Below are 27960 nucleotides of genomic sequence, written 5' to 3' on the forward strand. Positions count from 1 at the left end.
GTGTTTTGATGGTCTGAAATACAATTTTGGGAGAATCAAAGATCAAGTCAATGTACAGAAGGATATCTATTACAGTTTGCTCTGACATATTACCACCACCCCTCCTCAAATCATTTGTAGTATCTTCCATAATTTGAATGAGCATGACCTGCCTGTTGTGCTGATAATAAAATATTTTAGTTTTTTTTAAAATGGCAAATTTTCAAATCAGCTTTGAAATATAGTACAACCCTGTTTTCCTGGATGATATGTTCTGCAATCACTACCACCCCTCGGATACCTGATGCCATGGGTAATAATGAACCCTACATTTTTACTACACTTGGGCCAAAAGCATACCATAGAATTGCCTTGAAGGACCTAGAGAGGTCCGCAAACACTTCTGGAAGGTGTGTGTATGTTTTGGAGCATGGGTAAGTGAAATTATGGATATCAAATATATGCACAAGGGTGCCATACTATAGTGGTTTTAAGGCTATGTCTGATTTGATTTGAAGTTTCCCATCCCAATGGTATGATGCATGTGTCATATTGGAGACAGAAACATTGCCCAGCACAGACACATCTCACATTTAATGCCATCACACAGTTGTGCCAGTTCCTGTGCAGTCCTACTTCAAAGATGTACCTGTTGTAGTGGGTAAGAGTTTATGCACAGTCTTTTTCTGCCAGTAGAAATCCCCTTCTGTCAGCAGATTTCAGAAATCTGCTAAGAGATCTTCTTTCATGTTTAGAGTCTGATGGCAGAAGAGACCAAAAGAGTTGAGAGAAGGATTAGCTAAATTGTGCCAGATCTAGACTTTTACCACCTCAATGACACAGTCATAATGTCAGTGCGATGTCAGCTGAAGACAAAGATAGTCCTACATCCTTGGCCAGAACAGGACGGGATTCAGAATAACTTCAGACCTTATCACTTTGGGATATAATCCATTTCTGAGACTGTTTGAGAATGATTTTGAATGGGTCCCATCACATGACGTTTTCCCCATCCTGTCAGTATTCCATTGGAATCTGTCTGCAAGACTCTGTAAGCATGTGGGGGAAGGAAGGGATTCCCTAAGCTTGTCCTTTTCTCTGCCTACCTCTTTGATGGCTGGAAACTTGACATGACCAATGGTTTCAGTAGTTCGGGGTGAACCCACAATTCCTAACAGATGGCAGGCATGGACCAAAGTATGTTCATGCCTGTCAAAGAGTGATGTAGGTGTTTTAAATGGATTGGAGCCAGCCATCTGTGGTGTGATGAATCAAAGCACAGTATTTTCAAAACTTAAGAATTGTAATAATCAGGTGTGATGAAGAGAATATGCCCCCCATCTTAATACAGCCCTAAAATAAATATGGGATGCATACTAATATAAACAGATTATATACCAGTGTGACAAGGTCCTAGAATGAGCCTATCAGCCTATCAACTCATCTGTCCCTTGATCATCTTGGGTATTACAGATGGTGGGTACTGCAATAAACCACCTACAATGATATTTGAAGCTTATATTAGTGAGTTTAACGTCCTACTAGAAACTGATTTTAATCTCTTGGGATACATTAAATGGGTAGGCAAGAGACTTCATGCTCACTTACATATATGACTTGTTTTCAGGATCACCCGAGAGCTGAGTATGAAGCAAAAGTATTAGAAAAATCACTAAGGAAAGAATACAGAAATAAAGAGGTAATGTATGTTTCAAATCTATTATTTAACAATATGTGTTTTCATTGTATATTTATGAAGTGTGTGTTTTAAATCTATATGTAGACATTTCCCCATTTGTAATAATAGTACCATAATACCAAATCCTTTCCTGTTATCTATGTTGTTCTCACCTTACCCTAACTATTTACTAAGAAACAACATTGGTTAAAACACATTCAAAAATAAAACAGGAGAGAAAAGACAAAATAAACAGAGTGAAGAAGAGTTAATAACAATCTTAATCCTGGTTTTCACCGTAATCTTTACAAAGTAAAGGTTGTTGCATGTTTATGTTCTACACATTTGTTTGTAACATATTCAATATATGATTGTGCAGATTCATTAGTATCCAAAAAAGTACCTAGTCTATGTTACTATCTGAATTTGTCCTTTACACTGAACAGTACTTGCTAAATTAAGTATGTGTGATATCTACATAACAGCTATAATACAAGCCTGCCTATATTTAATTGGGGGTGTCTCATTGTGTCCTATGGGGCTTTCCCTGTAGTATTTAGGATCAAAGTTCACGTTGACCATCCATTATACAGAAATCTGAAATCCAAAATACTGTATGTACTCAAATATAAGCCTAATTTTTCAGCCCTTTTTTAGGCTGAAAAAGCTCCCCTCGGCTTATACTCAGGTGAGGGTTCTGGTGGGAAGATGTGGGGTTGAAAGAAGGGATTCTTTCAGTCCCATGCCTTCCTGCTAGGAACCTCATCTCTCTGCATAGCCACCCAGCTCTCCTTCCTCTTCTCCTCTCTCGGCACAGCGTGCACCTTCCTCTCCTCCTCTCTCGGTGCCAGTGTTTCCCACTTTTCCTTATTCATATACACACAGCATTTCCGCCCAAAATGTATAGTTAAAATAAACTATGATGATTATTGGGAGGATACGTAAGCACATTTACATTGAAAAAGGTTAGAATAATGATTTAATCAGAGTTGGACAGTCTTGTCTTAAATTACAGTTTTATGTAAATATTAAAAAAACATTTAATCTACTGATGCCTCAATTAATGTAATTTTATTGGTATCATTTTTATTTTGAAATTTACCAATAGCTGCTGCATTTCCCACACTCAGCCTATACTCGAGTTTTTTGTGGTGAAAATAGGTGCCTTGGCATATATTCGGGTTCGTTTATGCTCTATATATACAAGTACTCCAAAATCTGAAATTGTCCATATGGGTAGTTGAGATAGTGATACTTTTGCTTTCTGATGGTTCCGTGTACTCAAACTTTGCTTCATGTACACAGTTATTTAAAATATTTTATAAAATTACGTTTAGGCTATGTGTATAAGATGCCTTGTTTTGTAAGTGTATGCAAACATAGGTATTCAAAAATCCAGGGAGTAGAGGAATCCAAAATACAAAACAAATGTGTTCCCAGAGATTTCAGGTAATTGATACACAACCTATGTTTATGATTGAGATATTACTCAGGAAAAAAGATATTACAGAAGATCCAGACCATGGGAATGGAGAACAGAAAATGAACATTTCTCATGTTTTCTGGGAATGTTGTACATTCTTAGAAATATGCCCCCTCAGTATCAGTAGGTCATCAGATAAATAAAATACATATGACTTTTTCTTCATTTTGTACATTCCATGTGCTTAGTTTTCCTGTGTTTTTAATGAACTGAAACAATACAGGGTGAAAGAAGAGTAGGGCAAGAGGCAAATACAGACCATGCCTATACCAGTTGTTAACCCAGATCTTCTTTTGCAAATAACTCAGATTCAAACCAAAAAAGGTTAGGGTAAGATTAGACTAGAAGCAGATATTTCTGATAAAGAAGACTCTGTTTGGAGAGGCAGAGAGGGGTGTATCCAGAACCATATTCAGAAGTCAAGCAGTGTTCCCGGCGATTATTTATTTCTTATTTTATTTATTTGCTACATTTGTTTACCGCCCCTTTCAGCCCGTAGGCGACTCGAGGCAGTTCACAAGGCAACAATTCAATGCCAACAACTTCATTAAAAATACTGTAATGAATACTGTATTTAAATATTGTATACTCAAGATAGGATTCCCAGAGATAAACACTGACAAATTACATATATATTATTTTGCAAGATTAAAAAAAATGTGTGATAAAATGTTCAATCCCTATCTAGTTACATTGATTTTGGATTACAGACATGAATACAAGCTTGCCAGCTTTAAGCAAAAATCTGTGGATAAACCAAAAGAAGAAAGCATACTGAAATATTGATGCAGAATACTTTATTAAATGCTAAGCTGATAAAAAAATCGAACAGTCATTTCTGTAATAGCATTTTATTGCCGTTCTTTGGATTTTCAAGTTAGGTGAAGTCTCAGTCCTTTTCTCAGTTGCTTCATATAGGATGGCCTGAATATGTAAAATAGGATTGCAACCAATTTGTATCATGGTGAAACACTTGGGCTCTGATTCATTGCAGTATGTACTGAGTGGTCACAGATCTGTGATTGCCTCTGCAGAATGTGTAGAAAGATCTGGATTGAGGCCATTGTACTGTAGACTATAAGAAATGGTTGAGTTTCCCCCCCCCCTTTCTATCCCTAATACTGGATCAAATGAGTTGCATCTTAACTTGACATACCATACATTGAAGTCCAGTTCTGAAATGCATCTTTCCTAGAATTTTGTTATATAATCATTAGCTCAGTGGTTCTTAAACAAGGATGCTCCGCGGCATTCTTGTTATCTCAAAGCTATTGCGAGCAGTCCACATGATGTATGCCCAGTTCCACAGAAGCAATACCTCCATTCGTTAATCTGTTTCAAGAAGAACTGGAGGTTATTCTGGAGCTTGTTGGAAACTGTGGAGTGACCTCGGGTGTATTTGATATGTGGACACTGGACAGCTTGATCAGGCTGGATCCAGGGCAATCCAATGTCCCCACATCAAGTAGACCCACTACTGATTCACTGGCCAGAAGGAGCTCCCTAGCAGAGTTCTGCTGTTGATGTCTTTTCTGGTGATCATATGGCTGGGCACCCTGTTGTGATGTCACCTGAAGCAATGTGCCCATCAAAGCTTTGCCTGGGAGATGTTTCTAATCAGCAAGACATTGGCAACCCCCAGGAGAACAGGGTACCAATGTCAATGTACTGTCAGTCTGGCCAGCCACATGGATTTCAAATGGACTTCAGAAGACTTCCATACTGGTACCTGTGAATTCCCCATGGTGAATCTGGGATAGTTCTACAGCAGACTACTCTATCTGATGTAGACACAGCTTTAATTTCTTAGATTCCATCTTCATTTCCATCTTCATTTTCAGTAGACTTGTTTAATATGGTTGTGTGTTGTGAGTTCATTTTCATGCATCTGAATTGTAACTCAACGAATAACTGTAAATCAACTATAATTCAGACCTATGGAGATTGAGGGACACCTGTGGATTTTGCAAACGCAGAAACTGAGAATGGAATACATTTGTCTTGGTGTACAGTGCTGATAAAAGGACCCCAGGTAGATTATTCTGGATTTCACTATATCAGATAATTTACTTATACTCACAAACATGGCAAGATCACTATTTTATTTTATCTTCCCCAAAAATGGGACTCAAGTATAAAAAATACTAGTTTGAAATTACAAACTTAAATACTTAAATACCCCTTAAGGGTATTGAATTACTTAAATACCCCTAAGTTTCCCAGAACAAAGTCCCGAAATGCTTTATTGCTTCCTCCTTCTGTTAAGAGGAAAAATCAGATTTTTTCTTATTTACTATATTGTGAAAACCTAGGGCAGTATGAATCCCATTTTATATTCCCTTGCATTCTTGTTGTTGTTGTTGTTTTGCCAAATAATAACATACATTTTCCTGTGGTTTTATTTTATGTATTCTCCCTTTTAGTAATTTACTTTATATCGGGTCTATAACAAGTATCAGACAGTTTTAACTTATTTTTAAGTTGTAGTGTGTTCATGTTCTGCTGAGGGTATTGATTTATTTACCTGTACACGTCAATGCTTTGTAATGACCATATTGCATGATCCTTTTCTGTTTTCCTTCAAACGCCATCAGAAGGGCCAGCAGTTGCCAGAAGAGGCAGCAAACAAATGGCAACAAAGAGTTAAGAGAGTCATGGCTGGGGTGAAATTGGTACATTTCATTCAAATTTGTGGAAACTTTCTGGATTATGAATAACTATAGAAAGCACAAATTGATTTTCCCCCCAACTTTGTCTGTTTCTAATATCCACATACGTGCCTTCTCCCCTCCCTTTTCCCCTTCCTTCAGCACTCTTGTTGAGACTGGTTTTTTGCCTCTATTTGGAATGGCACTGCATGGTTATCCTTACATGTTAATGGGTGTGCTCCTTTTGAACTGGTGCACGTGCCATCTGCCTGGTGGAGTTGCCTGCTGTTCCACCTCCTGACAACATGCATGTTTTATGCATGTAGCATTAAATGCTTGTTCTTACAGTGGCCTTCTGTAATTATGTACATGACATTACATTATTAATGTCTTCCAGGTTTGCAAATAAAATTACCCTAATTTCAGTGTGTCGAAAATAAAATGGTGATAGCACACTGGACCTTCAAAAGCAAGCAAATTGATATTATCTAGTACAGTGAGCCCTCAGTATCCACTAGGATTTGTTTCCAGAACCTGCCATGGATACCAAAATCTGTGGATGCTCAAGCCCCATTATATATTCAATTGTTTATATAATGGTATAAAATGGATAAATCAAAATTTGCTTTTTAATTTTTTTTTAATTGAAAGGTATGGTGGTTAAATTCGTGGATGCAGAACCCGTGGAAATGGAAGACTGACTATATTTGTTACTCTAAACCCAGTACCTTAATTATCCTTACACATCAGGACATAATACAGTCCCATTCCATTTCTCTACCATTACCTTTTATTGCTCCCCATTCTGTGCTAGTTGTGAAGGACAATGAGCCCATTTTTTGCTCATTTAAGAGAAGAGGATGAAAGAAGAGAACCAATGGATGAATAGATTGGGAGATAGAATGGTTGAAATCTATCCTTTTTGTCTCAAACACTGAAAGAGTTATGAGTTGGTTATAGAAACCTGCTATCCAAACATAAAACATCACCATTTTTTTATTTTTCCCACACTCAAGAAAGCAACTTTTCCTTATTCTTGGAATGAAGAAAAAGGAGAAAAATTGGCAGATGCAAATTTAAGACCTAAAGAGTGATTTATTTATTCTTTCGTCATAATTCATCTATTTTGCTGGGCAATGGCTTGGATATAAAATGAAGCTTTCAGGAAATATGTCAATAGCACTTTAATATAAATATATAAAAATATCTTGAAGAACAATTTAAATAGAGTACAAGAAATGAAGAATTACTACAGTATTCAAGTTAAATTAAGATAAATCTGCATTGACAGTCCTGTAAAGTATTTGTTTCCAGAGGCTTTTGGACTCTATTGTTTGTATCCAGTAGTGCCCATGGCATCTGCTAACAAAATAGTTGCCACCCAGCCCTTATGTCCCCTATCTCTTCAAAAAGTACTCTGAAATGTTGGGGACAGTGTCAAGTAGATTTCAATGGGTTTTAATGGGGGAAGAAGAGAAAGAAAGGTCTTCTTGCACTGGCAAATGTTCCCTCACATAATGTTGGATATTGCCCTTGGCAGATACACAGATGAGCTGTGATTTTCTGATTCCCTGGAGTGATATACTCACTCCACGTGTAGAGTTGTAGCTCCTGGAGATGAGTGAATTGATATTGTACTGCTCTGATATCTACTTAATTTTAAAATGTTTACTTCCATTCCTTGTCTTTGCACTACTATCAAGTTTTGCATTTGATTGCTTTGCTACACTTCAGTGTTTGGATGACAAGCACACATTTAATACAAGCTGTCTAGGTGCTGCTTATGATTATAATGAATTGCAGCCTTGTTGTGTTTTCTTTCTTCCCTCCTTTTTTTTAGACTGAAAAAGAAAAATTGACATGGAAGGATCGTTTTCCCGCATACTTAACAAACTTTGTGAGCATAATTTTCATGGTAAGCATTTTCTAATATATATATAAAATTAATTGTGCTGGCATATTTCACAAGGGTGAGAAAAGCTTCTATAAGATATTAAGTAATTAGAAAAGCTTTCTTGGACCATTCTTGTTTACTTATTGGCATCGATTTCAATTGAAGCAGGAATTAGAATACTTATTAGGTTCTTTAAAATTTATCATCACAAGAGTTTGGATTAATGCATCACAGGCACAAGATTTTTGGAGCAGCTTCAGTTTCAATTCTAGTCTCAAGGAAAGCCCCAAACAGAGCAGATTCCAGTAATCAATTTATGACCAGACTACCTTTATCAAGGAATAACCAAGCAAAGATGATTATTCAAAATTACAAGTCTATAATCTTCAGGGGAATGCAACCCTGTCCAGACTATGCACTTTGGCTAAGGACTTCATCAGACAGACAAAATTGCCCATCCTACAACACTTGCATCATTATGATGATTTATTTCACTGAAATGTACTGTACTTCCTTACAATTTTTATATGGCCATGACATGCTTTTAAAACCTGTGAAATAGATATCTTTGTAAAAGCCATTTCTTTGCTTGTTTACAGATTGGGCTGACATTTGCTATTGTTTTTGGGGTTATCATTTACCGAATCTCTACTGCAGCAGCTTTAGCCATCAGTTCCTCTCCTAGTGGTCGATCTAATGTTAGAGTTACTGTCACAGCAACTGCAGTGATTATTAATCTGGTGGTGATAATAATCTTGGATGAAGTGTATGGCTGCATAGCCAGATGGTTGACCCAGATTGGTAAGTAGAGATGATGATGATGATGATGATGATGATGATGATGATGATTTATTTCTTCCCTGCCTCTTCTCACAGCTTGAGGTGGGTTACAACACTGCTAAAACACATAGTGAAAACACATGATATTTTAAAAATACTCCATAGAATACACATATTAACATCAAAACATATTTCCACAAAATACACATTAAAATAAACAAAACAAAAATTAGACATAAAATGGAAGTTTAAAATTCATCATTAAAACTGTCTGGGTATGCCTGCCAAAAGAGATAGGTCTTCACTTGTGTCTTAAATTCTGTCAGAGCTCTACCGGCAGGTTGTTCCACAGTTATGGAGTGGCCGATTAAAAGGTCCTCTGAGTGACGGCTGCCAGACAGGTTCTGGCAGGCAGGAGCAAACACCCCCCCCCCCCCCAGGATCTCAGTGTTTGAGGTGGATTATATGGGAGAAGATGATCCTGTAGGTAACCTTGACCCAAATCATGTAGGGCTTTAAAGGTCAATTCTAACACCTTGTACTTTACCCAGAAACAAATTGGCAGCCAGTGGAGTGTAATAATCTCACTCTTAGTTGTTCCTGTAGCCAATCTGTCTGCTGTATTTTGAACCAACAAGTGTTTCCAAACTTAGTACAATGGTAACCCAATGTAAAGTGCATTGCAGAAGTCCAACCTTGAGGTTAGCAGTGCGTGCACTACCATCTTAAGGTCCTCCAAATCTAGGAAGGGGCACAGCTGATGTATCAGCCGGAGCTGAAAGTAAGTACTCCTGACCATCGCAGCTAAGTAGTCCGACATTTGGAGAGACAGATCCACATGTTACATGATTTAAAAATCTGATTTAATTAGATGAACCTATCTAAAGAGGATAATCAACTTCAGCCATCCAGTCAAAACTACACAGAAGTCAACATTGTAGCCAATAATATAAAAAGATCACTCGGCATTTTTATGTGAATATCTTTTAATAATTAACTAAGAGCTTCTTGTAGAAGCAAAGCTTTTTCAAAAGCAAAGTCACATCTTCATCTTCATTTCTAGTTGTTGTGTATTTCATATTGGATATAAATCAAGAACTGAAAATAGAAGTGTCTTAAGGATTGCTGAGCATGAGCAGTATCATTAATGGAGAAATATTTTTCTTCTCAAATATGTTACTGATGAGCTGATCGGAATGAAGTTTAGATGTATGTCATTCACATAATTAGATTGATGTAGTTCACATTATTAACTACTAAGCAGGCAACCCTAGTCATGCAAGGGATCGCTGTGTTAGTCCATTACAACAAAAACAGTGTTATAACTAAATTCTTGGAGCATCAACTTTTGCAAAATGCATCTAATGAAGTAATGTAAATTTTGAGTGTTAGAATGGTATGGCAGGAGGTCCAGATTCAAATCCCTACTAAACCATACATGTCAGTCACTTATAACCAAATATAACTTCCTGCCTCTCAGCCTCATCTATACTGCAAGGGGAAAGTAGGGTGGAGGGGGTTTTTTTATGTCAAATAGTTTAATGAAAGCCGTGATTTATTTAAAAAGTGATTGCAATGGCTGGTTGGCTCCAGAAGAGTTGTTTTGGTTTGGTTTGCCACAAATAGGACAAGGTAGTGTTTCATTATCCGGGCAGAGGTCACAGGGTGGTGATAGAGAAAAATAGTCCATTTTACAGGGGTTGAGTTGAAGGAGGAAAACAATTTTTCCAATTATCACTGGTTATTCCCCCTCCCCATTTCCCATGTCATAAATGAGTTATTTCCACAAATAGACATGGGTGGAGGAAATAACAGGAATATAGGGGGAAATTATTTTTCTCCCTCAACCCACCTTCCACCCCCATAAAATGGACAGTACTTGTCTCTCTAGTGCCCTCTAGTGCCCTCATTTCATTATCTGGTCTCCATCCAGATAATGAAATGGTACCTAGGACAATTTGCAGAGAAGACAAAAACAGCTTCCACGCTGTACTTTTTCCCATCCATATTGTAGGGCTTTGTTGTCAAGTGGTGGTTTTCTAACTCCACTTTCACTGTGAAAGCAATGTCATTTGTATCCAAGAAACACAAAACATCAGTCCATCAGTCCATGGTTTCATTCTGTAGCATATTGTGCAGCACATACTAACAAGAAAGACTGACATTTACGCCAAAAATGCCTACTGCTCTGAAAGACATACAGTGAGTGCTTTTGTCTATGCTACATATTAATATCAGTTTAATGCCATTTTTAATTTCCACAACTCATTTTCATGGAATTCTGGGATTTGCAGTTTGGTAAGATACTTGAACTATGATTCCAGAATTCTGCAGCCCAGATTCTACATTAAAACTAGAAATCTCAGAGTGACACAGGATGTAGCTGTGATAAAGTGGTGATACAACTATGTCATCTAGAAAGACTTGAGATACTTAAGTAGATGATTAATGTAAGCAGATTGCGCCTAGTAAGGGGTTTTTGTTTTTTTGTTTTTGTTTTGTTGTTTGCCTCTATAGGAAAAGGTATCTTTGCATGTACACAAATACTATTTCCTGAATAATATGTAGTTGTCCCTCCACTTAATTAAAATGGTTCCCTGGGTCCGCCAATGTAATTATTTGGTCGGCTTCCAGAAATAACTAACAATAGACCTAGACATTCCTTCTCTCAGGTAAAAATATTAGCAATTTCTGCAATTTTCACTTACTGCTAGTAGTGAAGTCTGCTAAATAACATATCAGTGGCAGGACACATGTGGAACTATTATGCATTGAGATATTTTCCTCCTTTATTTGCACCTTAGTCCCAATTTTAAAGAACATTCTTCACTACAAACATAATTTAACGTGAAGTAAGCCATTGTAGCCTGTATGACACTTTGTCATTGTTTCCTAGCCAGTATTATCTTATCATCCAGAAATATAGAAGCTTAGCACTTTGGTCTCTAAATAAACAGCTGTATTAGAGATGGCATGGAGATCAGTATGAAGTTTGTACAGAAGTACTTGTTTACATTAATAGCAGTGTGGCAGCTGATTTCAACTGAATTAGGAATTGGCTCACTAATTTAGTTGAAGTAGGTGCATGGCTGAAAACAGACTATTGAGAAACAAATACATAAATCCTCTGAGGATGCTTGCCATATATTTATTTATCGTGTCATCAGCAACCATTGTATTACAATTCTAACAGAGCAAAACAAACACAGAGATTAAAAAGAAAAAGAAAAAAAAAGAAAGAAAAAAAAACCACACAGATTTTGTAAATATGGTATTTGGTTAAATGTCCTTTGACCAGTATCTGGCTACTTGGAGTGCCTCTGGGGTTGCCGCAAGAAGGTCCTCCATCGTGCATGTGGCAGGGCTCAGGGTGCATTGCAGCAGGTGGTCAGTGGTTTGTTCTTCTCCGCACTCGCATGCCGAGGATTCCACCCTGTAGCCCCATTTCTTAAGATTGGCTCTGCATCTCGTGGTGCCAGAGCGCAATCTGTTCAGCGCCTTCCAAGTCGCCCAGTCTTCTGAGTGCCCAGGGGGGAGTCTCTCATCTGGTATCACCCATGAATTGAGGTGCTGGGTTTGGGCCTGCCACTTTTGGACTCTCGCTTGCTGCTCCAGCGAGTGTCTCTGTAGATCTAAGAAAACTATGTCTTGATTTAAGTCGTTGACATGCTGGCTGATACCCAAACAGGGGATGAGCTGGAGATGTCTCTGCCTTGGTCCTTTCACTATTGGCTGCTACTTCCCGGCGGATGTCAGGTGGTGCAATACCGGCTAAGCAGTGTAATTTCTCCAGTGGTGTGGGGCGCAGACACCCCGTGATAATGCGGCATGTCTCATTAAAAGCCACATCCACTGTTTTAGTGTGATGAGATGTGTTCCACACTGGGCATGCATACTCAGCAGCAGAGTAGCATAGCGCAAGGGCAGATGTCTTCACTGTGTCTGGTTGTGATCCCCAGGTTGTGCCAGTCAGCTTTCGTATGATGTTGTTTCTAGCGCCCACTTTTTGTTTGATGTTCAGGCAGTGCTTCTTGTAGGTCAGAGCATGGTCCAAAGTGACTCCCAGGTATTTGGGTGCGCTGCAATGCTCCAGTGGGATTCCTTCCCAGGTAATCCTCAGAGCTCGGGATGCTTGTCTGTTCTTAAGGTGAAAGGCGCATGTCTGTGTTTTAGATGGATTCGGGATCAGCTGGTTTTCCCTGTAATAGGCAGTAAGAGCATCTAGAGCTTCGGAGAGCTTCTGTTCTACCATCTCAAAGCTCCCTGCTTGAGCAGTAATGGCACGATCATCAGCATAGATGAAACTCTCTGTCCCTTCTGGCAGTGGCTGGTCATTTGTGTAGATGTTGAACATGGATGGAGAAAGCATGCTCCCCTGAGGCAGGCCGTTCTTCTGTTTCCGCCATCTGCTTCTCTGGCCCTGGAACCCAACAAAAAAGCTCCTGTTTTGTAGCAGGTGAGGCGGGTGAGGTGGTAGTCCTTTGTGATATTATACATTTTTCTCAGGAGGAGGCGGTGGTTCACAGTATCATAGGCTGCTGACAAGTCTATGAAGACAGCTCCTGTGATCTGCTGCCTTTCAAAGCCATCTTCTATGTGCTGGGTCAGGTTCAGCACTTGCGATGTGCAGCTTTTGCCTTTTCTGAAGCCAGCTTGCTGTGGGATCAGACATGGGTCTATATTTTCCATAATTCTATGCAAAATAAGTCTCTCCAGAACTTTGTAGAGGTGGCACAACAGGGAGATTGGTCTGTAGTTTTTTGGGTCATTACGGTCTTTGCCTGGCTTCAAGATGGCGATGACTCTTGCTTTCCCCCAGATTTTGGGGATCTGACAGGATGCAGTGCAGTTGTTCATCAGCTCCAGCAGCCAGCGCCTTGCTTTTGGACCAAAGTTCTTGATTTGTTCCATCCGTAGATCATCCAAGCCAGCTGCTTTGCCATTCTTACATTTGTTGAGAGCCATGTCCAATTCAGTAGATGTAAAGGGTTCATGGAGGTTGTTGTTCTCAATCTCTGGTTGCCTGGCTATTGGTTTCTTTCCTACTTTGGTGGCAAGGTTGGGTTTCCCATTCTTCAAGAGTTGGTGTGCTATCTGATCTGCCTTTATGTTGGCATGGGTATTAGTTTGTGAGGGATCGTTGCTCAGCCGTCTCAGCAGCCTCCACGCCTTCTGGCTGCTCCTGCCCATGTCGACCTCTGTGATCAACTTGATCCACTGTTCTTTCTTGGCTTCAGAGATGGAGGACACAATGCTCTGCGCTGCCTGAAGAGTCTGCTCACTGAATGGGTCTTCGTTGTGGAGCCTGTAATAGTTTTCCAACAAGGCAGCTGTTTCAGGAGTAATGCCCTGGAGGTAGTGGGTTCTGCAGCCTCTCGGTATAGAGGCCCGTGAGCAGGTTTTCACTATTTCAATAAAACGTTCGTATTCCTCAGGGATTGGCGCGACCGATGTGATCATGTCGTCTAACATGTCTGAGAATTTAGTCCAATCTGCCTTTCTGAAGTTGTATCTTCGTTTAAATCGAACTTCCTGAGGCCTTATTGTTGGGAACAGTTGGCATATTATTGGTCGGTGCTGTGTGTTTGGGATTGGTGGTCCCACTGATTTGGTGCATTGCTGTACAATGCTGTCGCTCACAAATAAGAGGTCTGGGTTATAACCTCGGTGCCATCTCCCGCTGTTGTAGGATGGTGGGAGCTTGCTATCATGGATGAGTGATAGTTTGTGCAGTTCAGACCAGGACAAGACAGCCTGTCCATTTCTGTCCTCTTGGGCATAGCCCCATACATGGCTATGGCTGTTGAAGTCACCAATTACTACCGCCCTTTGGTGCCTGTCAAAGTTCTCGGGGGAGGAGAAGCAGAAATCTTCATTTGGCGGCTTGTACACAGAGGTGATGGTGATGTTATTAAGCTCTACTGTTATAACCTCGATATTGTTTTCTTCAGTGTTGTGGGCACTGCTGACTTGGAGGCCTGGTTTGACAAAGACAGCACTTCCATACTGCGCATGTGGTCTTTCCGCTACTAGGATCATTCCTGGAACTTTGGGTCGTTTCTGTCGTTCATCCCTGTGTGTTTCTTGGACACACAGCACGTCACATTTCTTATCTCGGCACAGTTCATAGAGCAGTTGTTCTTTGGCAGCTGAAATGCCTTCGATGTTGATTGCGATTATTGTCATGGTTGGTCCTGAAAAGGACCGTTGGTTGTTTTGCTTCCTTGTTTGCATGCTTCAAGTCGTCTCTGGTTGCTTCTGGGTTGAGAGAATCGGCCGTCTACGAAGACGTTGCCCAGGGGACGCCCGGATGTCTTGCAATCCTGCGAGGAGGCTTCTCTCATGTCCCCCCATCTATGCTTGCCATAGATGCAGGGGAAACATCAGGAGAGAATGCTTCTAGAAAATGGCCATATAGCCCAAAAAACCTACAACAACCCAAATATATAAATATAGTTTCAGTTTCATTAATCCATTCATATTGGCTACTTTACTGGTACTTACAGTATATTTGTTTTCATGATTTGGTCTTTGATTTTTGTGGAACCATATTTTCTTATGCTATGATTTTTCAGTTTCATTAATCCATTTGTATCGGTTACTTTACTGGTACTTACAGTATGTTTGTTTTCATGATTTTGTCTTTGATTTTTGTGGGACCAAAATTTCTTCCATCTGTAACTTGAAATTTTCCTCCTTTATTTGCACCTTAGTCCCAATTTTAAAGAACATTCTTCACTACAAGCATAATTTAACGTGAAGTAAGCCATTGTAGCCTGTATGACACTTTGTCATTGTTTCCTAGCCAGTATTATCTTATCATCCAGAGATATAGAAGCTTAGCACTTTGGTCTCCAAATAAACAGCTGTATTAGAGATGGCATGTGTAAATGAGATGCTTTGTGTAAAGGAAGTCAACAAATCATGGGATGCCTACAGTCTTATGGTTTTTTCATGTTTTAAAATGTGTTGTGATTTTTGAATATACCTTCCAAGCATACTTACAATAACGTTATTCATATCAGAGGTTCCAAAAACAGACAAGAGTTTTGAAGAACGTCTTATCTTCAAGGCCTTCCTTTTAAAATTTGTCAATGCCTACACTCCCATTTTCTACGTTGCATTCTTCAAGGGTCGGTGAGTTGCATAAGAAGTGAATGAAATGTTTAACTGTTGTGTCAGCCTCACTGTGAGTTTTGTTTCCATAAAATAGCCAGGAAGCACAATTACTCAAAGTGTGTTGCTAGCAGAGAATTCATACAATATTTTCAGTCATTATTATTTAATTGGAAACACTTCCTATCGATATGAAAACAACTGGGTTTTAATAGAATTTTGTAAAAATTCATGTATGTGGGAACATATTTAAATACTGGGATAAAAAGCCCTTCTACTAATGAATATTGATTTGTTTAAAATATTATATAGGGACACTTGTGGCTCTACAGATTGAGCGAGCTGTGAATCCCATCATCCTTTGCAATAGCTGATAGTCAGAGGTGATGAAAACTACAGTTCAAAAACATCTGGAGGGCCACATGCTAAATAAGAGGAATGTAAATAAGCATTTCCATTTGGATTTACAATCCCTTGCTGTTTGTTTCTAACACTTAGCAATATCCTCATAAGCACACTGTTCTCTAAAAAACAGAGCATCGAGATTCCACAAGGATTCTCTTACAAGCATGGAAAATACCAAAAGCTGTATAACTGTTGTGCATTCTGCGACTGCACAATTTTCTCCAGAAACGCAGAAACTCAGGATGCATCTACACTACAGAATTAATGGAGTTTGAGACCACTTTAGATACCATGACTCAGGGTCTTCAAATCCTGGCATTTGTAGTGTGATGAGACACCAACATCTTTTGGCAGAGAAGAGTAAAGGCTTTGGCGCATCTACACTGTAAAATTAATGTAATTTAACACCACTTAAACCATCCTGGCTCAATGCTATGTAATCCTGAGATGTGTAGTCTAAGGTTTTTGGTGAGGCACCAGCACTCTTATGGCAGAGAAGACTAAAGACCTTGTAAAACTATAACTTGCAGGATTCCATAGCACTGAGCAGGCCCGTAGCCAGGATTTTGATTCGGGGGCAGGGGGGCTGAGGATCTACCCTAGCAAACCTTTTCTATCGTTATCCCAATACCCTCATGCATATGGGATATTCTGAATATGGTGATCAGTTCATGATATGATTAAACATAACAGTTTAAATAATGTACCAGTAAGGGCTTCTTGCGGACCACCCTGAGAATTTGGGGGGGGGGGTTGAAGCCCCTCAACCCCCCCCCCCCCCGGCTACATGCCTGGCACTGGACCATTACAGTTAAAGTGGTGTCAAACTGCATTAATTTTATAATGTAGATGTATTCTCAGTCATCACTTAGCATAGATCAGAAAACAGCAATTAGAACAAGAAACTGGCAAGGCCAAGCTGCACAAATGGAATCTCCTGGCCTTACTCACCGTGCTTTTTGTATCTTTGTAATCTTTCTATATAACATCAATAAAACTGGATCAGAGATGAGTGATTTTATTTATTTTGAAGAAGAAAAATATTAACTTTTCTATTGCATATATTTGTTTTTCTCTATTCCTACATAATGGACAGTTACATAGTTACTGTAATTTCCATCCACAGTGTATGCTGCATAAATATTTCAGGAAGAATATAGCCCCTTCCATACAGCTGAATAAAATCCCACATTATCTGCTTTGAACTAGAATATACAGCAGTATGGACTCAAATGACCCAGATCTTGTGGGATTTTCTGCCTTGATATTCTGGGTTATATGGCTGTGTGGAAGGCCCTATGAAAGCATATACCTAGAATACATGGGTCAAATCTCTAACTTTTATTTCCAAATTGTCCTAGGTTTGTTGGAAGGCCAGGACAATATGTCTACATTTTTCATTCTTTTCGAATGGAAGAGGTAACCGAAATTTATTTTATACATGAGTATTTCTCATCTAGAAAGCGGCTATGAAACTTTAGCAAATTTATGTGTAAGCTCCTTATTGATCTATCATTTTATTTGTTTTCTCCTTTAGTGTGCACCAGGCGGTTGCCTAATGGAACTGTGCATACAGCTCAGCATTATTATGTTAGGCAAACAGTTGATTCAGAACAATCTTTTTGAAATTGGCATCCCGTAAGTAGCAAAGGAATTAAAGCATATTGATGATATTCTGACAAATCCTTGTACATCATCTCTATAAGAATAATCATTACTTGCTTGACATAAATTATGAATTTAAGACATGTCTAGAATAAGACCAACCGATACTGTGAAATACCATGTATTAAGCCATTTTGGTGCCATTTCACCATTTTCAGTGTTCATTATTATTTTGCTATATGTATTGCTTTTCATACACACAGTTCCCAAAATTAACTAATTAAAAATAATCATTCTGAATCTACAATGAGTGCATATTCAATAAATCTTAAAGCCTAACTGGATAAGAAGAAGAACCTTGAAATAAGTATAAAGAGTGGGGAAATGCAGGCCCATTTCAGCTTTGGATTGTAGTAGTCCTCCAGATATTGCCCCATGTTAGATGGGACTTAGGCAATTGGAGACCAATCATGGGAGGGATACAGGCTCACATCCTAGGACTAGGCTTTAGAAAAAATGTGAATAATAGCATCTCTCATTGCAATTTGTAGGGAAATGATTGCTACTGACCTGGTAATCCTACTAAAAAAAATCCTCAGAAAATATGAAAAAGTGTATATTTGCAAATTGCAATCAGAAGGCATTTAAAAACCCTCTTTTTGTCTGTCTCAGCAAAATGAAAAAATTAATTAGATACTTAAAACTGAAACGACGACGTCCTGTAGACCATGAGGAGTATTTGAAGAAAAAACAGCGCTATGAAGTAGATTACAATCTGGAACCTTTTGCTGGCCTTACTCCAGAATACATGGAAATGAGTGAGTGATATTTCGGGTCTTAAAAGTATGACACAAAATATTGGACTTGACATAGAATTAGACAAATGGGTAAAATATGGACTATTGTCTTAATGAAAATCATACATTATGGCCTGAGAGTAACCTTTTAAAACATAATGAACCATTGGTACCTGGTCCCAGCAAAACTTGCAAAAATGTATAAGGGAAGAAACAATACGTGTTGGAAATGTAAGAAAAAGAAGGAACTTTTTATCATATGGGTGGTGGGGCCCTTCTATACAGCTAAATAAAATCCCACATTTTCTGGTTTGAACTGGAATGTATGGCAATGTAGATACAGATAACCCAATTGAAAGCAGACATTGTGGGATTTTCTGCCTTGATATTCTGAGATATAGGGCTGTGTGGAAGGGTCCGTGGTCTTGCAAAAAAGCAAGGGAATTCTGGGGCAATGCAGGAAATTTTGAAATCAAAGATAAGGAATGTATTTAAATACTGGGATAAAAAGCTCTTTTACTAATTAATATTGATACTTTAGAGCCTGAGCTCTTTTTATTAGGAATGGCAAACTTGCAGGTAAAACCACTAAACTACGAAGTAATGCACTACACGATAATTGTAGTATAGGTGCTATATTCACAATATTGGAAGAAGTCACATCTTGGTAATAGAAGGATGGATAGCAAAAGATTGAGGAAGAATAGAAATTGATAAATGGGCTATGATGAACAAAGAAAAAAACATAAAACAACTTTATCTCAGACTGGGAATCATTTCTAATTTTTGTAAAAAGAAAGAAAGAGAGAAAAGATTTTTACAGAAGGCTTCGTAATTCAATCTTTATTTGTCATTTTTTGCATGGGATTTTTAAATAAATTATACTAGAAGGAAGAATGGAAAAATATTTCACTAGGAAGGAAGAATATATTTATATATGATTGTCTTCAACCCAAACAATGGGAAATCAACACAACAGGATGGGTGGAGTGAGGAAATAGTGTAATTAGGAACACCATACAAATGTATAGAAGTTCTTTTTTGCTGTTCTTTTTGTTAAATGTGCAAATTGAAAATGGAAAAAAAAAACTTTAAATACAAAATTAGGGCCCTAAACTTTTACTGGTTTACCCACTGAGTAATCCTTGAGGATCAATTTTAAGTAGTGGAAGTAAGTTTTATTCAGTGAGCAGCCTTTCAAGGCTATGTGTATTTATTTGTACTCTGTTTTGGACATAATATAATACTATAGGCGGAAACAAAAATAAAGCATTAAAGATAACTTTCTTCTCGTTGTGAATTGTCATTTCTTCTTCTTTTATTGTGCTGTAAGTTCTCAAACATTAGTTGATACCTCAGAAGGGCAAGTTCATTAAAATTCTATAATATGCAGAATATTGTCAGCTAGCTAATATTAACTAAAAAGCATAGTCATTTGCTTTATTAATCAGGTTTTTATTTGGTTGACAACATAAACAATATTTTAACTGTAAGCAAGATACAAATGCCATAATAATAAATGAATAAACAAATAAGCTAACACATGTTACACGTTATATAAACATATATGTTATATTACAAATTGTGTTCAAGAGAACAGATTTGCTATGCACTACTTGACATGGCGAATCAGCTTGTGCTCTTTGTTTTTTCTAACTGGTCCACTAGCAAAATTACAGAATGACCAGCAAGTTTATATCTGCCCAGTATCAAGTTATCCAATAAAAACAATAGTCCTATAAAACTGTATATTCATAATTGTAACAGAAAATTATCAAGAAGCATATTTCAGAGCAATACTGAAAAACCATAACAGCATGTTTGTATCCTACCATATGTCTTGGGCTCAACGCTGCTGCCCTAATATGTGCAATGGATCTTTGCTTCACAGCCCTCCACATCACATCTTGTGGTAGCCCCTACTGCCATGGAAATGTTCCACATCATCAAATTGGAACATAATAGCTGTAGATGAATAAGGAACTATCTGACACAGTACTTTCAAAGCTATCTGATGGGAAAGAGGGTTTTCCCCCCTGTTGTGCCAAGGAGCGGTATCATATTTGTGCCTATTGGCTACTTTTGTCTCTTTTCTGGAAAGGTCACCACTGAAAAGAGTCAATAGCTTACAAATTGACACTGACACATGGACCACCATTTATTTGTATCCAGTAGTAGGCAACCAGATCCTTTTGAGAAGTGCACCATTTTCATTATAGGAATATTTCATTGTGCAAACATTATTTTCAGGGTGCCAGTGTAATACTTGATTTTAAGAGCAGCTATTGACTCAAGTAAGCAAAAACATATTGAAATCTGTTTTTGGAGATAATTTTAAACTAGACTCCTTTCCTTTCCCTAGTTATAGTCCTGAGCCAAAGTTTCTAGATTATTGTCATTTTGTTTTTAAAACCTTTATCAAGCTGCTTGCTCTTCTTTATCTGTATTTTATATATGAAGCTATTCATTTTATATCAAAGCAAGATATCTAAAAGGAAACTTCCTGAAAAGGTTTCTGTTATATGAACTACTATGCGGGATTAACATGTAGAAAACATAATGAGTCAAGTAATTATTTACAGAAATATCCACTTGCTGTTACAGTTTCAGCATTTACTTTTGCTCTTTGTTAAAAATTGGTTTGGAAAAATGCATTCCCTTTAGAAGAATATACACTTTTCTTTTTTATATATTTTCAGTCATCCAGTTTGGGTTTGTAACACTGTTTGTTGCATCATTTCCACTGGCTCCTTTGTTCGCACTACTGAACAACATCATTGAAATACGTCTGGATGCAAAAAAGTTTGTTACTGAGCTTCGGAGGCCAGTGGCAGTTCGAGCAAAAGATATAGGTATGTGTAGTTCACAAATTATTACTAGTTAATACAAAGCCAGCATGGTGTGGTGGTTTGAGCTCTGAACTAGGTCTCTCGTGACCAGGAGATTCAGTTTCCACCAAAGTCCCCTGAAGGACTTGAATTTTTACAAGGCACCAGAGGCATTATCATGAGGATGCCACACTGGCTTTCCTAGGAATGGCATCCAAGGGCACCACCATCACAACCCAAAGTGTTGTGTTTCTTCTCTCCATACATTGCAATACAGTCAGTAGTATGAATCAAGATCATATAAAATTGGTGGATGGGAGGTGACAGAAGAAATCAATTTTAAAGATATTGCAGTTCAAAACTGTTAAGGTTTTTTTTTAAAGCCTTTTGTCATGTTTTGGTGCATCTACACCAGGGATGGGCAAACATCATCCCACCAGGTGTTTTGAACTTTAACTCCCACAATTTCTAACAGCCTATCAGCTATTAGGAATTGTGGGAGTTCAAGTAAAAAACACCTGAAGGGATGAAGGGATAAAATTGTGTCATACTGATGTATGGGAGCAGCCTTTAACAAAACAAGACAATAGCTTTTATAACATGTTCTTTATGGTTATTCATGTTCGTGATAACATTCTAAAAGTGTTCAAACATTGTACTTGTATTTTTCCAGGAATATGGTATAACATCCTCAGAGCTGTAGGAAAGCTTGCTGTGATCATAAATGTAAGTGGGTTTATCTTGTTTGCATCTCAATTGTAGATACTTACAGTGGTATGTGTATTCTGTTCAATTAACCTGAAATTTTATAGTGAAAAAGTGTATATATCCCCTTCCTATTTTTTTATCAGAATGTTTTTTTCTCTGTGTTCTTCTGTACTTTTGCCACAACCTCTGTAACAGCAACAAATATAATTTCTGTCCTCTGAGTCATGCTATTCTTATTTTGCTTTCATGGAAAAAACTTACTGCCTAACAGTCCCCTTTCTGAGACACAGGGAGTTCAGGCAGGCTTTATAAGGTCAGTTTCCTTCCTTGAAGACAACAAGATTATTGTTACCGTCATTTTACAAATATTCTTTTAATTTGTAAATACACAGGGATTTGGGGGAATACAGAACCAATCATGCAAGCAGTGCTTGTGCTAGGCTCAAATCAATACTCTAAAAGTCACACTGGTATTCCGACCGACGGATGTCTTACTTAAACTGCCAGATCTTCTAAGCCTGGTTTTATTGTTCTCCATCAGCCACCACTTAGAGCAACAAACTTAGAGAAAGAACAGGGCCTGTCTCTGGTTTTCTAAATAAAGTGACATGACATAAATACAACAATATATCCATCTTATGCCTAACACAACCAACTGAGGGCTTCCCACTTTTTGGAATATTTTCAAGCCAAATTGTCTATGTTACCTTTTATTAGAAATTCCTTTTTTTTAAAAAAAAATCTTCTTGGAAGGATTGTTTTACCAGTAAAGATAATCTTTCTCTTCAAGCAACGGAGGTTTTTCACAGGAAACAAGTTTCTATCATAACAACACACAGCAAAACTAGTTAAAACCTTAAGGTGCATAATATTTATAAAAAGTTGTATGATCCATTTATTTTGATTTTTTTTAACAACCTTGTTAAAATGGATGTTTTTGCACAATGCAGTGTCATTTATTTAGAGTCTTGGTTGAACTCTAGTTATTTTCAGCACTTGAAAGTATATTCAGGGAATGTGTCAGGGTTTACAATAGTCCACTGGGATTCACTGTTGCGGAAAGAGGAAAACACCATGATGTTTTTCGTATTTTTAAAAAGCACAGAATCATTATAAATAAATAATACAATTTGTTATGTTTTGTGCTCAAATTGGCTTCAACCCTATAAATGAGAGACCTCCAAGATCTCTGGTCATCTAAAGCCGTGGTCAGGTCGTTCAAACTTAGGACCATGTCTTCTCTTTTTCCTAGTGAGGAGAACATCCAACACTATCCACAGCAGGGGAAAGAGGGAGAGATTGTCTCCAAATGCTCTGTAGATGAGCTTTATCTTTTTATTTTTTATTTTGGAAAAAGCCCAATGTGTTTCAGCTTATGTTTATATTTCAATGACCTTCTTTGGGGGCCACACAAAAACAAATAGAAATAGAACTGTAAAATTAAAAATCAAAGATCAAAAGATAAACCCATATATAAGTATATGTATATGTATAGAGAGAGAATTGTTGAAGGCCTCCATGGCTGGAATCACTGGGTTGTTGTAGGTTTTTCAGACTATAGCCATGTTCTAAAAGCATTCTGTCCTGACATTTCGCCTGCATCTATGGCAGGCATCCTCAAAGATTATGGCCCCACAACCTCTGATGATGCCTGCCATAGATGCAGGTGAAACGTCAGAAGAGAATGCTTCTAGAACATGGCCATGCAGCCTGAAAAACCTACAACAATCCAAAACATAAAATGTTTTAATTTTATATACTACTTAAAACCAATATATACCAATATGCACTGTAACCAAAAAAAAAGTCCTGGAGCTGAAATCTCATTCTATGTAATGGACTGAAAGACACTAGAAAGTTAGGCTCAAGGGTTTTTTATTTTTTTATGTTAATTTGTTTTATTTTAGCAGATAGTCAAGAAAAAGTGGAATGGGAAAGAATGGGGAGTCAGATAGCCTTTAGGGATGTATAATGCAATCAGGATAGAAAAAGGAAAAAATGTAAACTGTCCTTACAGTCATGTTAGTAAACTCATCAAATGATAGAAGCTATGAAATGTGATGTAAAGATAGGTAAACTCTTTCTTGAGCCTGATAATGAAAAATGCCCTTTTGTCCGCATTTCCTCTCAGAGCCCATTATTGCTTACTTCACTGTGCTCACATTCATTCTTGGTGTTTTGCACCCAGCCATTTTAAGCATGCCCTAATTTGTTACTTTTCTTGATGTGATGTGTGCTTCTTGTTAGGCTGTTAGTGAGGTTGAAGATAAGTCTCTGAATTTCTCCACTGTATTTTGATAACTTCATATGTTACATCCATTGCTTTTTATTGCATTACCAAATTTTGTTAGTGTAGCAACAGCAAAACAATCCGTAAATCCTCTTAAACAAGATCTGCCCTGAGTTCAGGCACATCCAAAGTGATTGAAAAGTCCCAAGTTATATTTCTGTTCTTTCTGATTTTATAGTGGGTTGAAATAAACCAACCTGGGAAACTGTTACAAAAGGTCTCTGATTGTGCCAGATGACAGAAAATATTCTGGGATGAGAAAAATGGGTAGAGCTCTAAAATAAAATTATAAAGATCAAGAGCACAATTTGGGACTTCGTGGTCTTTTTAATTAATCTGGATGTACCTTTAGTTTCCATTTTAAAATAACTTGTCTCCTCCTCATACATGTTTCTAAAGGAAGTTTAAGTCTTTATGCTGCTGCTATCTATATCCCAAAAGTTTAGTACTACAATACTGACAAATTCAGCACTGGATACAGCCCCATGGCAATATCAATAGAGAGTAACCCATAACAATACCAGAAGATCACCATCTCTATGCTATGGGATTCTTGCGGAGAAAAGAAAATAATTATTAGTTACATTTACAGTCCCTTCAAATCTCCATTTTCTAGTGGTACCTGTCCTGCTCATACCAGCAAATCCTCATTTTTTTTAGTACAGTGGGCCCTTGGTATTCATTCACTGGGACTTTGTTCCAGGACCTCCTGTGGATAGATGCCACTCTATCTAGTGGTGTAGTGAACTGGATTTTAAATATTCAAGCCAAAAATGGTTGAATCAGTGGGTACAGAAACCATGGACATGGAGGGTTGACTCTATTGGCAAAAAGCAAAAAAAGTGACCATATCTTCATCCTTTGCGACTTCCTCTATTATGATCAAGCATGGGGTACAGATGAAGCAAAATTAGATCTAACTGATACTCTTGACAAAAATATCTAACTGGAGCGTTTGCATCAGCATTCTCAAGCAATAGATTAAGGGTGGTTTAAAATGATTCACTGTGTACATATTAACAAAGAGAAAGTGAAATTATTTCATGGGCAGTAAAAACAAAACATGTGGGACCAAAATTGGGGGCAGGTTGCATGTTGCAATTAGAAAATTAATTATTTTCCTGAAGGAATTCTATTTATTTGCCATGTGGTATCATCTCCTCACTCAGTTTCAGTGCCTTATTCTTAATTATTTGATATCATTCTCTAGGATGGCTATGAAATTGGAAAATAGAATAAAGGGCCTGCAGATCTACTGATATAATCACCCCAAAACTAGGTGGAGGGAGAGAGGAGGCTAGATAAATTGGGTTGAGCAAATACACACAGTGATCACAACTATGGAATTATCAATCTAATTTGTGCTGAAGAACTAATTTGTGCTGAAGAAGATTAACATTGTTGTTGAGGTCTCCTAGAAGGGCAAATATCAACTGAAAACTTATGAGAAATTGAAGAGGGAGTATTCAGGATTTTTGCTTCTCATCAGGAGAGTCATAGGGGGGGTTGAAACATAAAAATACACCTGGACCTGCCAATTTTGAACCCGCTACCCCTACATGAAAACCAGCTCCCAATGATATGACTGAAGAAATTGATCCATACGCACAATGGGCAAGGAGACATCACAATCTACTTATGTAATCAATCCAGCATTGCCTGAATATTGTGTTCATTCTTTACTCTTGTGGCTTAGGCATTTGTGATCTCATTCACATCTGACTTCATTCCACGCCTCGTGTACCTGTATATGTACAGTGAGAGTGGCACCATGCATGGCTTCGTGAACCATACGCTATCCTATTTTAATGTCAGCGATTTTCAAGAAGGAACAGCTCCAAAAGAACCTATGGAGCTTGGCAACCAAATATGCAGGTACATCAATTTCTTCAAAACATTTTTACTTTAGGCCATCCTAGGGATACTGATGCATTTCAATAAGTTTTCTATTTAGCTTCCGTGGTTTTTGGTTATATGTACTTCAGTGTAGACTTATTACTGTTGCATTCTTCTTTCTCCCATTCTGCACCACTTATGCATAAATGATCTTCTAATTCTGCTGCTCTGAGCCATACCAACCATGTCTCCATCCTTGCTTTAATTACGCCAAGGCCAGAAGCCACACAAATATATCTTGCTGGCCTTTACCCACCCTACTTTTATTTTTTATTTTTCAAAATCTGCAAATGTTTAAAGACATACACCCTATGAGTTAGTTTTATTTTAGTACTTCCTGTATTGTTTTAATCACTTTTAGTAAACCGTATGAGGAGCAGCTTAAAGAATTGGGCATGTTTAGCTTGAAGAAGAGAAGGCTGAGAGGAGACATTATCACCATGTATAAATATGTGATAATAAATCATAGGGAAGAGGGAACAGACTTGTTTTCTGCTGCCCTGGAGATTAGGATGCGGAACAATGGCTACAAACTACAAGAAAGGAGATTCCATCTGAACATTAGGAAGAACTTCCTGACTGTGAGAGCTGTTCAGCAGAGGAACTCTCTGCCCTGGAGTGTGGTGGAGGCTCCTTCTTTGGAAGCTTTTAAACAGAGGCTAGATGGCCATCTGTCAGAGGTGCTTTGAATGTGATTTAATGTAAGAGTTCACATATGCTAAAATAAACTAATGTGCAAATGACAAAAGTTTCTTCTAAGTCTAAACTGATAAGATACTGAACATGCTAGTTCCTTCATATTCAAGCCAAACTGAAATTTCCATTCAGAATTCCTGTTGTCTTTTTTGGGTTAAAACTAAGCTGCTCCCTTAAAGGTCATCTCTAGGCTAGAGTGACCAAAGTGCAAACCTAGTCCAGTGGACTCCCTACTCTTTTTTATTCCTGAAGCTCCTCCCACACACACAGAAACCCAAAATTTTTAGGCATGATTTTCAGACAATTTCTGCTTTGATGTCATTCAGAAAGCTACTAAATTCATAAAAATATAGTACTCCTTCCACAATCAACCCGGAACTTCATTCTACCTCTAAAATTCACTTTCTTCCGTGGTTACTCCCCAAAAAGTGGAGAAATAGAAGATTTTTAACTCCCTACTGCCACTATCAGAAGGTCTGTAGAGGAAATACCCCCCTCTTCATTAGCAATCATTATCGTAATGACAACATGTGCCTTCATGTCTTGTCACAATTTTTAGAAGATCTGTAGTGGAAAACACAGATCACAGGGAGGAATTGTCCTGTGGTGGAGGCTTAGGAGAGAATTGGCCTGGTCCCCATTCAGTTGTCTACCTCTGCTCTATATCAAAGATGGTAGGTACCCTTTCCTCACAAAAATGCTTGTTTCTACCTTTTCTTCCCTCACTCTGTGGTCCCATCTATTTTTAGAAGAAGGTAAACTAAAGTGTTGTTCACTACAATCCATGCTCCAGTGTACAAGGAGGAATAGACACACTTCACCAGTACATTATATTCTCAACACTCACCACTGTATCTTTCCATGCAATCTTTGAAAATAATAACTGTTCCACCCTTCACTCTCCAAGCAAGTATTTCCCTAGACAAGAATTCAAGAGCAAGCCATCTTATCCTATTATTTTAAGAAATATTCTTTTTAGACTAAATGAGGCAAGAAAAATACCAGCATGCTTTCCAAATAGGTGGTTGAAGTTACTAAAAATATTTCCTTGCAGAACTTTCAATTATTAGAAATGAAGTCCTTTCACATTACCACTTTAATTGCCATGGCAATATCCTGTGGTTAGTCCTCTGAGAAGGCATTAGACCTCTCTCCCT

At 38.0% G+C, this 27960-nt stretch overlaps 1 protein-coding gene across 4 annotated transcripts in view; it reads left to right on the forward strand.

Moving 5' to 3' along the window:
• The window catches only part of ANO1 (anoctamin 1), a 157652-nt gene that overhangs the window by 119401 nt on the left and 10291 nt on the right, over positions 1 to 27960 (forward strand). For 2 of the 4 annotated variants that reach the window (XM_060765422.2, XM_067462705.1), the window contains 11 exons: positions 1607 to 1678; positions 5735 to 5812; positions 7629 to 7703; positions 8282 to 8483; positions 15488 to 15599; positions 17345 to 17402; positions 17521 to 17621; positions 18261 to 18406; positions 21085 to 21237; positions 21887 to 21939; positions 25908 to 26086. In XM_060765422.2, coding sequence (XP_060621405.2) covers positions 1607 to 1678; positions 5735 to 5812; positions 7629 to 7703; positions 8282 to 8483; positions 15488 to 15599; positions 17345 to 17402; positions 17521 to 17621; positions 18261 to 18406; positions 21085 to 21237; positions 21887 to 21939; positions 25908 to 26086 — 1229 coding nt within the window. The remainder of the gene's footprint in view (positions 1 to 1606; positions 1679 to 5734; positions 5813 to 7628; positions 7704 to 8281; positions 8484 to 15487; positions 15600 to 17344; positions 17403 to 17520; positions 17622 to 18260; positions 18407 to 21084; positions 21238 to 21886; positions 21940 to 25907; positions 26087 to 27960) is intronic. The other 2 variants (XM_060765431.2, XM_060765441.2) reach the window with 1 other exon arrangement.

Source organism: Anolis sagrei, chromosome 1, assembly GCF_037176765.1.
Source record: "Anolis sagrei isolate rAnoSag1 chromosome 1, rAnoSag1.mat, whole genome shotgun sequence".
NCBI lineage: Eukaryota > Metazoa > Chordata > Lepidosauria > Squamata > Dactyloidae > Anolis > Anolis sagrei.